Source organism: Tamandua tetradactyla, chromosome 7, assembly GCF_023851605.1.
Source record: "Tamandua tetradactyla isolate mTamTet1 chromosome 7, mTamTet1.pri, whole genome shotgun sequence".
In the NCBI taxonomy this organism is placed as follows: Eukaryota; Metazoa; Chordata; class Mammalia; order Pilosa; family Myrmecophagidae; genus Tamandua; species Tamandua tetradactyla.
The window spans coordinates 175,454,583-175,470,404 of NC_135333.1; the positions used below are offsets into that span (position 1 = coordinate 175,454,583).

Here is a 15,822-nt window from a genome sequence, read left to right on the forward strand (position 1 = left end):
GTGCCCCGGCCGACCGACGGGCAGTTCCCTAGGGTGCCCACAGGAAAGCACCTCAAACTGGGCGGCCGAGGCGGCAAGGCTGAAATCCGGGCGTCCGCTGGCTCACGCCGCCTCGGATGCATCCCGGAAAGGACCTTCCGCGCGTGGGGCGCGCTCGGCAGGGCCGCTCGGTGGCAGCTTTGCCCCGTGTGGCTGTCGCCCTTCAGCGTCTCTGTACCCAAATCTCTCTCCTTAGAAGGACAAAGTCACCACGCTTCGGGCCCACCCTCACCCAGTGTGACCTGCAGGGACCCGGTTTCCATGTACGGCCACCTTCACGGTCCCGGGCTGTCCCGGACAGGGAGTCCCGCCACGCTCGGACACCTCGGAGGCTCCCGCTCTGCCCAGGAAGCGCGCGGCACGTGGCTGGTCGCGGCCGCTTTTCTTTTCTCAGGGAGGGGCCGGGTCTTCTCTGCTCTGAGGGATGGGCCGACCCGGCCGTCATCATGGCCGAAGGTCGGGTCCAGCGGTCCACCCCGACCTTGGTTCTGGTTCGGCTGTTTTCTAACCCCAGCCGTATGGTTTTAGAAAGCCTTTCAGCCGGTGTCCCGGAGTCCGGGCCCCCTTTCTGCAGCTGGCGTGTCCACAGCGTCTGCCGGGTGTGCGCACAGCCTCCCGGGTTTGTGCCCCCGAGCTTAAGCGAGGACTTGGCCCAGGCCAGGCTCTCCATGAATCGAAAGTCGATGGATTCGCCTCCCACACCACTGTCGAGGCCGGGAGGACACTGTGGGTGGGCCGGTCACGGCCGTCCAGGGGTCCACATTGGCCCGGAACAGTGAGCGGGGCCTTTACCAGGCGCGCCCGGGCCGGGCTGAGGATTCGGACGTTCTGGTCGCTGCTGAGCGCCGCTGCCCTGACGAGGAAACACTGCGGCCCTAACGGGTTAAGTCTGTTTCCTAAGGGACCCCGGGCTCCAGCGGCCCAGCCCAGCGTTGGCGGGAAGGCGCTCTGTGAACTCGCTTGGGTCCGTCCTCTGAATCAGAGCCGGGGCCTGGCAGCCGCAGCCCACGTCCGCGGAGGCCCTGCGGAGAGCGCACGTTGCCGGCAGCGACCAGGGTGGGGAAGTACCGCGGCCTCAGCTTCCTGCTGCAGCAGGCGGGGCGTTTGGCCTCGACCGCGGACCTGAACCTCATCCGTCAGTAACGTTTATTTGGAGCCCACGGTGCACACAGCAGGTGCTCCCGCCCCCTCCTCCCCCAGGCGGGCGGGCAAGGCCCGGGGCGCAGGGGGCCGGGGGCGGGAAGGGTCTGGGGGTAGGCGCGGGGGCGCCCCTCCCCATCCGCCTCGCACCCCGGCCTCGCCGTCGCCCCCAAACCCGCTTTAGACTCCCGCCCCTCGTGACCAGCGCCTGGCCGGGGAATCCCCGCCGCGGTCGCCGAGGTCTCCGACGGGTGCTGCGGTTCCGCGGGGGCGACTGGAAGGGCGGGGCAGGCGGAGGGGGCAGGACCCGCGGCCCCCGCCCCCCGGCTCCGGCCCCGCCCCGGCCTTGCCCCGGGCTCGGAGCGCGGCTTTCCGGCCGGCGGCGCCATGGGCTGCGGGAACTCCAGCGCGGGCAGCGCGGGCCGAGGTGAGGGGCGGGTAGCGGGGCGGCAGGTCGGGGACCCCGGGCGTGCGCCTCTCCCGCCGGCCCCAGGCTTTGGGAAGACCCGAAAGTCTGGCCCTTCCCCCACCGGGGCTGGCGTGCGCGCCCGGGGCTGCGGGGCGCGCTCTCCTGCGGGGCTTTCTGCGGCGCGCGGGGTCCGCAGCCTCCCCGGGAGGGGTCCACGGCGCGGCCCCGGCCCGCCCGCCCAGCAGCCCTCGGCCCAGCTCTAGCAGACCGAGATGCTGCAGCTGCAAAAGGGCAGCAGAGCAACTGTGGACTTTCGGGGCTGGGGGCTGGGGGGGAACCGCGAGACCAGCTCCGAAACGCATCGCTGTCTGTCCCGCTGCCCCGGATTGCACGGCTGCCCCAGGATTTCTCTGAGGAGCTGCACTATTAAGGATACTTAAGATCGTTGTGACAGAGCTTTAGCATTAGCAGTGATCTGTTAAGATAGGTTTTCATTTTGAAAGCATATTGAAACTGCCTTTGACACTTCGTTTTGTTGATTGGCTGGTGAGGGTTTTTCCAGATGCCCCGGCCAGCCTGGTTTATTTCATTAAAACTCAGCTCTTCTACTTGCCCCAGCCCGTGTCTCCCGATTTAAGAGTGTGGGTCTGTTTCGAGTCGTTTCTTCTGACCTACTTCAGTGACTGTTCGGATAAAGAGCTCTTGCCTCTTCCAAACGAGATGGGTCCGAGGCCCCGGCGTATCCTAGCCTGTGCGGCATTGCCGGGGCAGACCCGGTGCCTGCCGTGACTTTGTGATCTTGGGCCCGTCACTTCCTTTAATCCAGACCACAGCAGCAGATATAGTTTAAAATTCAAGCCTTTAAAATAAAAGAATAAAAAATAAAAGAAGTAAAATAAAAGAAAAAGAACAAGAAAAACCGGTCAAGCCTTGTCAACCTCACGTAGGGAGGTTGGATGCTCAGTTAATTGACAACCTTTGCCCCTTCTCCGTGGCTGTAATGACCGGAACTGAGGGATCTCGAGATCCTTCCAAGAGAAGGGCCTGAATTCTAGTCCTAGAGGTGTGCATGAACTCCAGGTAATGCCTTATTGAACTTTATCTCTTACAGGTAATATTTACTCATCTTTTTTTCTCTTTTTTTAATAATAAAGTGCTGTTAGTTTAACATTCACAATCTTGTGAATCTTTACTCAGCTGCCCATGTTATATGCAGAGAGCCACTGGGGACAAATGCTTTAGATTCCTATAACAGGCAAAGTGGCACATTCTGCTAATGAGGTGAGAACAGGATGGGACCTGAGAGTGGTCAGAGCTGGTGGGGCCCTGGAACAATTTCAGTGTCCCACTGTGTCCTGCCTCGGTCTCCCATGGGCTGCCCTTGATGTGACCCATTACTTGTGCCCCTGCTTTAGAAACCTTACGACAGTGATCCACATTGCAGCATTTATAGGAAGGATTTGTAACAGACCTCCTTTACGGTGGACCCAGTTTAGTGCATTTGTGTTTTTGTTTCTTGATGAACTGCTTTTCTGGCTTAGGGACAGAGGGAGGGGTCCCACTGCTAAATGAAGATCCAAATGATGTCAGGTTGCTCTGAAGTGGTAAAGTAAGAAGATGGAAAAGTGTGACTCTCTTTACAAATATCTGGCTGCCCCCCACCCCAGAAGATCCCTTATTACATAAAGGGAGGAAATAAGGAAATAGTTATATTGTAAAACCTCCAAACCCATGTCTCTTGGATGAGTTTGCCTTCCTTTTTGGTTATGAAGGGCAGCACATGCTGGAGCACGCTGTTCTCTCTAGCGTGCCCTTTGCAGAAAATTGTTATGTTCAGAGGAAAATAGTGAGTTTGCAAACTGTAAAACATTAAGAAGAAAACAGTATGAGTAGGGAGTTATTCTATTACCTCTTTGGAAGATCTGCCCTTGTCTCTGATAAGTCACTCCCCAAATGTTTCCCTGGTGGTGGGCCCAGCTGGCTGGTTTTGGATATGGCCATGGTGAGTTTGAAATTTTCTGTCACTTGGTGGGAGAGATTGCGTTTCAGAAAGGAAATGCATCGAGATGAGTGATGTAAGGGCTAGAAAAATAAACCACAATGTGAAGACACTGAAATTTCTTTCGATTGTGAGTTTTGTCATCAGCATCAATTGCAGTAAAATGTTAAGCTGTGAGCTTGTGTTGACACCAAGGCAGTGCCCGTGTCCTGCAGGCATCTTCCCTGCACCTCTTAGAGATCTGAAGATGTGGCACATACCATACAATTCAGTAGCCATAGTTCAGCTTTTCAGCAAAGAAGAAAAGGGGGGGGGGCGGGGAGGAAGGAGGCACTGGAGAAAGCACAGAGAGATTTAGTAGAAAGGGAGCTGAATGTAGCACTGGCAGATTTCGGAATAATCTCGGCTTTGGCACTTGAGCTGGTTGCATTCCTTTGGGCAGTTCATTTGGATTTTTTGAACTTCAGTTTCTTCATCTATCCAGTGGGGACAATGGACACACACTATTTTGTAGAGCTGTGTGACACTCAAAATTAGATAATGTGAGGAAGCACTCTGTAATTATTATATAATAATTACCAATAATGAGCATAGAATATGAGCATGTTGAAGGTGAAATAGCTTTCCCCTAGTATTTTTCTACACGAATGTGGCAAGTCTACTTTCAAAGGAGGTGTCAGCATATTGTTATAATGCGCCCATCTCTGAAAACTCGTTATAAGCCTTGTTTTACTCTGAGAAATTCAGGTAATACCAGATAATTGTTTCCCTTTTCCCTGAGCTATTGGGACAGGTAACTGCCTTTATTGACTTTTTTTTTTTTTTTGCCTGGTGAACTTGTAATATGACATACTAACTTGTTAATATAGCATATGCATGATATGCAGTAATGTGTTTTAGTAAATTTGACTCCGTATGCTTAATATGTGGAGGAACTAATCTATAGTAATATGATTACATAGCTACAAGGAATACTGAGACCGATCAGCCCCTTGATAATTCAGGGTAGATGTGCCCGTGCAGCACGTTTCTGACTAACCCTGATACACAGTCCCCTCTTTGTGCAAAGTGCTGTGCTAGGAGCTTGTAGGGAGTGGTGGGGGTAGGGTCAGCAATGGGTGATTATAGATGAAACCAAACTTTCTTGTTCCTGAGAAGGTGATAATCCAGATGGGAAGATTAAACATTTGAGAACAGTTGCAAAACAGTTTGTCACAGTGAATATCCAAGTGCTGAGGAGATGTTGAATAAGACAGTTTAATCAAAGAAGGCTGCCTGGAGAAGTTGAGCTCTCCGTCTAGATGAGGTCATCAGAACCATTTCAGTTACACAGGTGCTCTCCATCGTAGGGTTTGAACGTGTCACTCTATCACTGTAGGAATTCACTTTTGCCAACCTAGAAGTATAGTAGGAAGTCTTCTTTTTATGAACATGCAGCACATTTTCCCTGCTTAGAGTTTACACCCTAAACTATAGAAAAACATCTGGATTAAAGAGTCCATTTAAAATGTTGCTTTATTATAAGGCAGGGATCTATTGTGTTCTGTCTCCGCTTGTTTTTCTTTGACCTGCAGCCCTGCATTTTGACCTAGTGATATGCTGATCATGCCCTTTAATACAGTCATAATCATACAGATTGAGGCTTAGTGATGTAAACCAGAAAATCTCTTAAAAGTTAAGATCTTTCAGTTATCTACAGAAGCCTGTTTCGTTTGAGGCTGTGGCTGCGGGGCTTCCTTGCAGCAGCAGCTATTTCAGAAGTGTTCTGCTCGTGATGTTCACTGGGTGGGTCAGCTGTAGTTTTTCTGCCAGGGATCTGTAATTGGGAGCTGACTGTGACATTGCGGGGGTGCTACTTCCAGAGCAATAAGACCGAGAAGGAGTTTAATAACTATTCGTCCTTATTTATCAGTGCACCCAGGGAGTGACTATAACCCTTTTGGACCCAGTTATTTAGATCGCTTGCCCCTCCTCCTCAGTTCACTAGATCAGTGCACTCTCTTCTTCTCTCAGGGCTGGGGAGGGCAGCCTGGATTCACGTGTGTAAATAGTATGATAGTGTTGAAATGCTCTAAGTTTAGCATTTGTCCAGCCCTGGGGGAAAATAGAAAATTTGGTTGCTGTTTTTCCCCTGGCTCTCCCAGGCCCCAGCATCTTTTTTTCTGTTCTTCAGACGTGCTGAATACAGTCTTGCTCTCTTCTCTTTGGGACACTTTGATCTTGTCCTTGTCGGTCAGGTCTCGGCAAAAACATCCCTTCTTCAGAGCAGCCTTCCCACCCTCCAGTCACCATGTTAATTCTCTGCAGTGCTGATATTCCTTGACATGCTTGTGTCTCTAGCTCCCTGACCCCCGGAATGTAGGCCTCGCAAGGGCCTCTTCACTCAGGGCCCCCAGCCTCTAGAACATTCAAACGGCTTTTACGTGGATTTTTTCCCCTGATTTTCAAAAAACATTTGTCAAAGGGATGTTGGACATTGAATGATGTACAATTAAGAGAATGAAATAAAACCTGAGGTTTGCAGGGAAGCCTGCTTGGGAGATGTAGGACTTGGTTTTGGCTTTGAAGACTAGGTAAGATCTAGATGAGCAAAAAATGAAAGGGAGGGGATGCATTTCCAGTGCTGCTGAAGTCGTGAGACAAAGGAGCCCTGTGCGTTTTCAGGCGTGTACCAGCCGCAGGCGTAACAGGTCGTCTGGGCCGTGGACAGGTGGGAAAAGGACTGGCAGGAAGGTGTGGTGCGTCCGCACTGGCCATGGGCCTCTGAAGCTGGAGCCGGTACCTGCTGGCATGTGCCCGCTGAGCCCCGATCCAGGTTCGATCGTCTCGACACTAAAAAAGTTTAGGAATAAGTGGTAAAGTCTATTAAAGAGGAGAGAGAGCACACCTTAGCAAGGTTAACACGCCCTGAGCGGAGAGGCCAGCTTGTTCTATCGGGAAGTTCTGTGGGAAGCAGGTTTCCATAGTAACCTGTGACTACCAGGTGCTCTGTTTGTTCTAGGAGGCAGCTAGCAGACTCGGGTTTGTTGTCACATACCTGAAACTTGTCTCTGGGCAGATGGCCAACCATCTTCATGACCCTGGGCTTCCTAGTATTACCTAAGAGTTTGCTGTGGGCCAGTGATTTGTATAAGCTTTTAGGGCTTTGGGAGGTTTTAGGGCTTTAGGGGAAGTTTTTGTCCCAGGGAGTTTGCAGCTCTGTATTAGTTCTTTCAGAGCTGAGGAGAAAACCAGGGACTTGAAGTTGTCCTGTTTGATCTGGAGTTGAACCCCATTCCTGCCATGTCTCTGCTGAGTAGCCTTGGGCAGCACGTTCAGTCTGTTTGTACCTCAGTTTCCGCGACTGTAAAATGGAAGGAATAATAATGGATCTACTCAAGATGAATGAGTCTACGTGTGCTAAGTGCTGAGAACAGAGCCTTGGATATTGTGAGTGCTCGTTATGCTATTTATCATTAATACGGAGCGCCCTGCAATTCAGAGCAAGATTTGGAAGTGATGGAGGAGGAGAGAAGCAGCCACGGAAGGCGTGGCCTGCGGGAGTGGCCGAAGTAAAGCTGAGGTCTGGGCCACGGCCTCTGGGCTTCTCCCTGGGGCAGCCGGACCTGAGATGTGAGGGTGAAGCCAAGGGAGGAGCCACTGGAAGGAGTGCTGCTCAAGCTGGGGGAAGGTGGCCAGGCAGCCTGCTTGCTCGGGGTGGGGTTAGGGTTAGGTGGTGCTTGAAGGACGCGGGGGCAGGGCTGGGCTCAGGCCCAGGATGCTCGGGACCCCAGAGCCGGTGCTGCGGGTCTGTAAAGGGGCCTCAGCAAACTACTTGGTTCTGCCACGATCCACTTCTAGCTGCACCTGGACGTGGCTTCAGTCGTATTAGAATATTAGTCGTATTAGAGCAGCTCAGGGTCAACGTCTCACCTGACATCTGCGCTTCTTGTAAGGCTGCCTTTATTTTCTGCATTCTGTGCGCTGCTCCCCGAGGACCACCTGTGAACAGAGATTTTCTCAGGAGCGTCCATGTTCACTAACAGGACTTGACGTTGAGGACGTGTTGGCTTGCACTGTTTGCTCATTATTTGAAGAAATGAGTTATGAATGTGGACCTTTGATTGGCTCCTCATAAAACGAGCATTTCTTTGGATGAACTAAGGAGCTGTTTTCTGCTTCTTTTGGCTGAGCTGAAATAGTGACATGGTTTTAGAGCTATTAAGGGTCAGAGGAGCCCTGGGAAACTGTCAGATTTAAGGAGAACTTTGTTATTTTTAGGTAATAATTTATTTACCTGTGAATATTTTCGGTTTATTACATAAACTCCAGTAAGTATATATATATATAGTATACCTTTTGTCAAAGGTAAAAATTGATGTGCCCTTTTCTCTTTTTTAAAAGAGATAAATATTGTCTCAGTCTTAGAATTTGATATATGTGAGGAATTTTTCATATTGAAGGCATGTACCCGGCCGTATGACTCACTCTTGTTAAGTTGTAAATGCAGACTGATTAGGTCACAAAGGAACATCTGTCTGGAGGGTCTAGATGTTTACATGCATCTACTTAAAATTACTGAACTAACACAGTGTGTTGCATCAGGCTTGCTTTATCATTGGCTAGGAATAAAATTGTGCCTGAGTTTGTGGTATGTATAATATGTTATATTAAATTCACTTCTCCTCCATTATTAAGATTGCTTTATATTTTTAGTTTTTGAGAGAGGATTTTGGAGAGGGGAGTGAGAGGGTAGGTGTAAGAAGCTTTTTCTACAGTTCTTGGGGGAAAAGAGCCACTTTAGAATATAAGAAAACATATGTAAACTATACCTCCGGAGTCCAAACAATTATTTGTTGAGATGAATGCATTATGATGCAATCTTTATGTGATTCATAAAGCACTTCAAAATTGTTCTGAGCCTAGTGGGAGACACCGAACTTTTATGTAGAATATGAAGAATATCAGATTATTAAAGTTTTTTAAATTAACATTTGAATAAATTGGAGTTTGCTATGCATTTTTAAGTAATGAGACTTGACTTTGGAACTCACGAATAAAATAATGGAATCTTTCAAAAATGTGTGAGGGAAAAGACACATCATGGTGAGAAGCAGTGACTGAGTGAACAAGCAACCAACCGTGGTGAACAAAGAAACTGTTACTTTCAGAAGAAAAGCTTCTTACAGACCTTAACCATTTACAGTGACCTTTTTGTCACTGGAACTATGTATAATATTTTTCTGAGAGCAAACCTTTCTACGCCCACCCCTGTTTTTAGGAAGCTATTGGAAATTATGATTATCATTCATGCAATTTTGGAAAATAGTTTTCAGATCTTTTGATCCACCAAAATTCTAGTGTTCTGAATATTTTGTGGTGATTTGAGTCCCCAAGGAGCTGTTACCTCCCCTCCATCTCTTTCTCCTGGCGCCTGTTATATTCATGCATGCAAGTAGAATTTTAGCAGTGAAGAGACAGTGTGGCAGGAAATGAAGTGACATCAGTGCTGAATGCCATGCCCCTGGGGCCTTGAAAGAAGTAGGTGGCCGCCACAGACACTTGTTTCCTATTAATGGTAAGTCACGTGAGCCACAAACACCATTTACGTCAAACGGGGTTTGCCAGTTCTGGTGGAAGGTTCTGGTCACAGTGCTTTATGCGTAAATTATCTTGATTAGACATCTCTGGCTAGTTAATCATTATCAAAATAGGTGAAATGTGATTAAAATGGTGTGGTGAGAAGAATAATGATTTTTTTTCTATTTCTGATAATTTTATGACTTTTGCACTTTTGCAGAACAAGTAGACTTATAAAAAATGTCACATTTTATATTCCTAGGCACACTGATAACTTCGCCAACAGTGTCCAAAAATGACAAATTTTCCTTTAATCTTGGGAGGTTCTGTGTTGGGTAGTCATGTGCCACCTTCCCTGCGGCCCTGAGCCCATCAGCTGTGTTGCCGTAGCTCGAACTGCTTCACAGATACCTGGTTTCGCCACGGGAGTTTATGCGCTGGCGGTTGAGAAGCAGAGTCCAAAGCCCAGGGGTCAGCAAGGTCATGCCTCCACCCTGACCCTTGCGGCCTTCTGGTGCTACCCCTCCTCCTGCCTCTGCCCCCCCACCCCTGCGCTTTTCCATCCTCTCCTGCCTCTGCCCTCCCCGAACTTTCCCATCCTCTCCTGCCTCTGCCCCCCCACCCCTGCGCTTTCCCACCCTCTCCTGCCTCTGCCCTCCCCGAACTTTCCCACCCTCTCCTGCCTCTGCCCCTCGAACTTTCCCACCCTCTCCTGCCTCTGCCCCCCCCGAACTTTCCCACCCTCTCCTGCCTCTGCCCCCCACCGCTGCGCTTTCCCATCCTCTCCTGCCTCTGCCCCCCCCGAACTTTCCCACCCTCTCCTGCTTCTGCCCCCCCAAACTTTCCCACCCTCTCCTGCCTCTGCCCCCCACCCCTGCACTTTCCTACCCTCTCCTGCCTCTGCCCCGCTGGGGGTCGCATCATTGTCTCTCGTGGGCCTGGGGGGACGTCACATCGCGCCCCAGCAGGAGGGCCTTGACCTCACTCCTAAGCCTGGTGCAACCACAGGGACAGGGACGCAAGGCTGCTGACGGCTAATGAGTGACGCCCGTTGGACACACATCGCCCTTTGTGAGCTACCCCCACCCACCGCATCGTGCATGGTCTCCCAGCCGCCTGCGTGGACAGGGGGCCTCCTTCACTGGGAGTGGAAGCAGAGTAATTCAGAGCTGTCAGACACACACTGGAGTGGGGCTTGAGGTGGGGACTCCACCTTCCAACTCTGCTGTCCGTCTGTCTCCCCAAGGTACAGCTGTGGTGGCTTCTGTCCACACTGCTCTCCCTGTGGCCTGAGCCAGGTGGTCCTCCATCTAGGAAGGTCAAGGGCTTGTGATTCATATGCCAGTGTCCTTCTGTCCTTCCAATGGAAGCATAGGAAGTCAGTGTTTCTGACACCTCTGGCTTTCCCCTCCCCTGAACACACTAAAACCCATAGGCATTCTTTATCCTTTTCCTGGGAATAAAATTAGAGGTAAAGTCAGGATATTGGATCCTTTCTAGACTTTCTTCCAGATTGTCTTGCTTGTTTTTACTTTGGAATAACTCATTTTCATGGCTTTCTGGTGGCACTAACCCTTTGCTTATCTTTTCCCATCAAAATACTCCTTTGTTTGCAGTTTTTTCAAGACTTTTTTTTTTTTTTTAGTACTTTTTGGTTGTATTATCACAGGTTCCAAAGCAGTTTGTATCAATGTGGTTTTAATGGTAGTGGTGGCACACGAATGTTGCTCTTCCCCGAAGAAAGGAACTAGGTTTATCTCATAGACAGTATTTCAGGTTTGTCAGAGTCTTAAAAGAGCTTGTTGGAGACAGAGTCCTACTTAGTGCAAAGACCTACTTCAATTTTATGGTAATTTTTGCAGATCCTAAATTAACATCACTGGACTATACCAGTGATATATGAGAAACTGAGATGTTAAGTTATCCATGACTGCTTAATAATGATAACTTACATTTATTGAGCTATTTTGGTACCAAATTTCAGGTACGTGCTTACACACATTATTTAATATTCACAGTCACTCTTGGGGATGGTATTCTTTATTACTGTCACTTTGCACAGGAGGGGATTGAGCTTTTAAGAGGCTAAAGAACTAACTGCCACACCGTGAACCAAGAATCACATCGTCCGGGGAAGGCTTTTGGGAGGAGGTTGGAGGTGGGACCCTGTTGTAGGCGGGGAATCTGTGTTCAGTGGTAGGAGCGGGGCTGAGGGACGTGGGTCGCTTTGTCCTGTGGGCAAGAAGCAGAAGTGAGAAGGTTCAGCAGCAGCGAGCAGAGCTGGAAGGCATGGCAGTCCTTTCAGAGGTGGGCTGGGTCCTTGAGACTCGCCAGTTCATTTAGGAAATCCTCTCCGTGCTGTCCCAGGGCCTTGCACTTATTCTGTGATCCGATCATAGCACAGCTTATTGTAGTGCCACCACATAGCACCAACTCAGAGGGCGTGCGGGTGGGAAGATAAAATATTTCCCCAGATCTGCCAGTTTCCTTACATTTAAACAAGAGGATTGGATTAGGTGATCTGTAAAATCCTTTTCTGAACAAGTACCTTGTAATTTATAAGAATTTTCTGAAATGTACAGAATTTATGTAAGATATGAAATTCACGAATTTTTTTTTTGTCTACCTTTTTCCTTTTTTGAAATGATATGGAAAAAAGCCATATTTTGAAGGTCTCTTCCAGAATATTTGAATTGGATATTAGGCTTAAAAGTTTTTAGCAATACTGTCACACTAATATGAATCTATTTTTCCCCCCCTTAGGCCCTGCAGGAGCAGCTAAAGATGTGTAAGTACTTAGTATTGTGACTTTCTAAACTCCCCTTCCTAGAAACACACTGTTTCTCGTTATTATGACCTTCACATATTTATGGATATGACTGAAAAGACATGAAAATACTTTCTGTACTATGCACATTTCAAGATTATCATTTGTGTTATAAAGTTCTATTTGAAGAATAATATCTGTGGCTTTTAATTTTAACCTGTCATTGACCTGTCACTTTGGTTCAGAACTCTAAGGAAAAGGACATATTTCACTGCCTTTCCATCCCAACTTATGTAGAGATTTTTCTAGTAGAAAACAAGTGGCTCAGGATCATTGAAGCCCGGGGTCCCTAGTGCGGGGAGGTTGGTGGCAAGGATTTGCCCAGCGTGCCCTGTGGGAGCACAGCCAGATGTGGCGGTGGCATCCACGATGACCGTTCACAGGGTCAACACCGAGCTGACCTGAGGCCACAGGCCATGAAGCAGAGGCGCAGCTCCCGCGAGAGCGCTCTGGCATCCACAGCCCCTTCAACGTGTGGCAGTCCCAGGGCCATCCTGCCCTTCTCTGTGTCTCCACTGCTCTGCTGTGTGGCGAGGCCAGCGCCCCGGCTCCCTGTTTATGAGTGTCCTGTGGTGCCATGGAGGGGACAGCCCTTTCCCACCCAAAGTTGGGGTCAAGACTGAAGACACCACACACACCGAGGAGACATGGAAAGACTTTCTACTCACAGGGGGAGCATTGTCCATTTGGCTGGAGAGGCCTTGGTTTTCCCTGGGATTGGAGCATGGAGCCGATGGGGTCTCTGGCACGGCAGTGGGGGTCACGTCGTCTGCCCTGCCAGATGGGCCGGGAGGAAAGGGGGTGCCGGGGCTTGAAAGTGGTCAGCCGTTAAACATCAATAAAAGAGTCAGAATTTTAATTACCGAGAGGAATTCAGCAAAGATCAGAATGGGGGTTTAAAGTTTTCTGGGAATTAATTATGCATTTTATAGGGGACTTTAGGTACATAGGACACTTGAGACTAATTTAAACTCCTGATTGCAGTATTTGAGTTACTTTTTTCCTATTATTTTAGTATCTTGGTTTCTCCTTGAGTCTTTTCTTACCAAGTCTGTATGTTGTGCCACATTAATTTCCCTGAGCCTTCCTCCACCCACGTAGGCCTCTGCTCCCAGGTTTCAGTCACTGTCCATTGCCAGCTGAATTGAGTTCTGAATGCCTTGGAAATGTGGAGTCCATTTACGCGTTAGCCTTAAGCTCTTGCCTTCGAGATGAGCTGGTAGGAGAGGAAAGCTGGACTCCTGCCCAGTGAGGCCACTCTCAAGCACCCAAACTGACCTCACATTTTCTGTCTGTGTTCCTTGTATTTGGCTGTTCCCCCTGCCCAGAATAGTTTTCTCCCAATTCTGTTTGTGGGAAATTTTCTGTATTCTTTAGGGCTTATAGTTCATTCTTTGTATCTCTAGACTGAATAGAGTATCTTTATCTTCTGAGTTTTTACAGAATTTAAAACTTCTCTTATGATACATCATGTGGGGCTTATGTTATAGCTATTTATGTTCTTGTGATTTTCCCCTTGGGAATTGGAAAGGAGAAATGTCTAATCCATCTTAATGTTCCCGTGCTGGTTTGAGGCTGCTGTGTACCCCAGAAAAGCCATGTTCTTTTCCTAGTCCCATCTGTGGGGTCAGATCTATTGTTTGGGTGAAATCTTTTTGATTAAGTTGTTTCCATGGAGACCTTTGGATTAGGTGCTGGTGTTGTTTGTAAAAGCTGCCAGAATGCAATATACCAGAAATAGAACGGCTTTTAAAAGGGAAATTTATTAAGTTGTAAGTTTACAGTTTTGAGGATGTGAAAATGTCCAAACTAAGGCATCCAGGGAAAGACACCTTGATTGAAGAAGGCCCAACGGGCCCAGGACACCTCTGCCATCTGGGAGGGCACCTGGCGGCCCAGTGGCATTTTCTTGCTGCATCTCCAAAGGTCTCTGGCTGGGTGGGCTTGTCACTTTTTCCAAAAGGGTTCCCTCTTAAAGGGCTCCGTAAGCAACCCCTCCTTGAATGGGTGGAGACACATCTCTGTGGAAACCATCTCATCAGAAGTTACCACCCACAATGGGGTGGGTCACATCTCATGGGAATAATCAAAATGCTCCCACCCAGCAGTATTGAATGAGGATTAAAGGACATGGCTTTTGTGGGGTGCAGACAGATTCAAGCTGGCACAGGTGGTTTCCATGGAGAGGTATCTCTGCCTATTCAAGATGGGTCCTAATCCACTTACTGGATTCCTTTAAGAGGGAACCGTCTTGGAAAAAGCTCAGTACAACACAGAGTCATTTGGAGATGCAGAAAGAAAATGCCTGGGAAGCTGTTTGAAACCGGAAGCCAAAGGACCATCTGATGCCAGCCAGGTGTCGTCAGTTGTTTCCAAGTCGTGACAGGCATGGCCTTCCTGAGTCAAGGTGTCTTTCTCTGGATGCCTTAGTTAGACATTTTCACAGCCTTAGAACTATAAACTTGTAACTTAATAAATTCTGTTTATAAAAACCAACCCATTTCCGGCAGCATTAGCAAATGAAAACATCCTTATCCTGCAGATGCTGTGTTTAATATATAGTTGTTGAATCAATTCCATTATTTCCTTTTAAGGGGAGAATAATTTCATGACTTTCAGGATTCAAGATGCCATTTAACTACTTCTTAAATTCCTGAATGGTCCAGACTTAAATTTTCTATGACTGTACCTCCCTGTATGTCTTATAAATTAAAAGTTGTAATTTTATTAAATAGTGACCCTTTTAGAGTGTAATACATTTAATTGGAAAAACTTAATGCTATGGTATTACTTTTTCTTGCACGAAAGGCATATTCAAGCACATTCTTTTATTTTTAAGCGGAAGCTGTAGACGGATAAATTTTGAACATAGCATTAGGTGATGAGTGGATGAATGAGAAGCTGTAAGAAATTGAGACGAGTTAAACTTTTTATTTGAAAGATTAAAAAATTTTTCATATCTAAACAGACTGACCCCAAACCGAAAGAAGTGCCAAAATCATTTAGAGAACTTCAAATATTGCAACAACCATATTAAAGAGATCAAACAAGAGTCTTTGGGGGAATTATATTTATTTTTGGAAGTCAGTGATCTGTAACTACTTCCTTAATATGTATTAAAATTCATTTCTCCTGAGAAGATCTTCTGTTTTTACTCTCACTCCCCTTTTCTCTTTATTTGTCTATTTTCTGTATGCAGGAAGCCAGGATATAATAACAAATACATGTTCTTCCTTCCCTTAGTTAGGTCACTCTCTACTGGGGACCAAAATGCAGTTGATAAGTACTAATTATCCAAGTAGCCCACATGTGCTGCTGGCCTGGGTCCTGAAGGGTGACCGAGTCCGCGTGGAGAGGAGAGGGCAGGGCAGGGGGAGGGCAGAGGCGAGCACCGAAGTGCAGGGCAGTGGGAAGGAGCCAGGGCCTGGCTCAGGCACAGTGAGGTGGGGTGGGTTGTGACGGGTCCCTGGTACCAGGCCCTTACTGAACCCGATTTTGTATGCATTGAAGAGCCGTCAGAGATCTTTAAGCAAAGGAACGGATGGTTACATTTGAAATGAGATGGGGCGGAAGGGGAGGCCAGGAGGAGGTCTGACCAGGGGGAGGATAGTTGGATTATTGAAACCCTGAAAGGGGAAAGGAAACAAAGGACAATCTGAGGGTAGCTCCGAGATATCATATTGAGCCAAGGGAAGAGACAGGAAAGGGGACGCGATGGGGCTCGGTGTGATGCCCACTTAGCCCCTTTCCGGAGAGAGATTTGAGTGAGGACTGAGTCAAGCCGAAGGGAAGGGGAGGTGTGGACTCGGGGAGTGTGACGCAGACTCATTTCAGATGTGTGGCAGTAAG

General features: G+C 48.3%; 1 protein-coding gene across 1 annotated transcript in view; it reads left to right on the forward strand.

The window, feature by feature from the left end:
- The first annotated feature begins 1,524 nt into the window (after window positions 1-1,524).
- C7H12orf75 (chromosome 7 C12orf75 homolog) overlaps window positions 1,525-15,822 on the forward strand; it is a 34,324-nt gene continuing 20,026 nt past the window's right edge. The window contains exons 1-2 of the mRNA XM_077111905.1: window positions 1,525-1,606; window positions 11,910-11,934. Of these exons, the coding sequence (XP_076968020.1) occupies window positions 1,567-1,606; window positions 11,910-11,934 (65 nt within the window). The 5' untranslated portion in view covers window positions 1,525-1,566. The remainder of the gene's footprint in view (window positions 1,607-11,909; window positions 11,935-15,822) is intronic.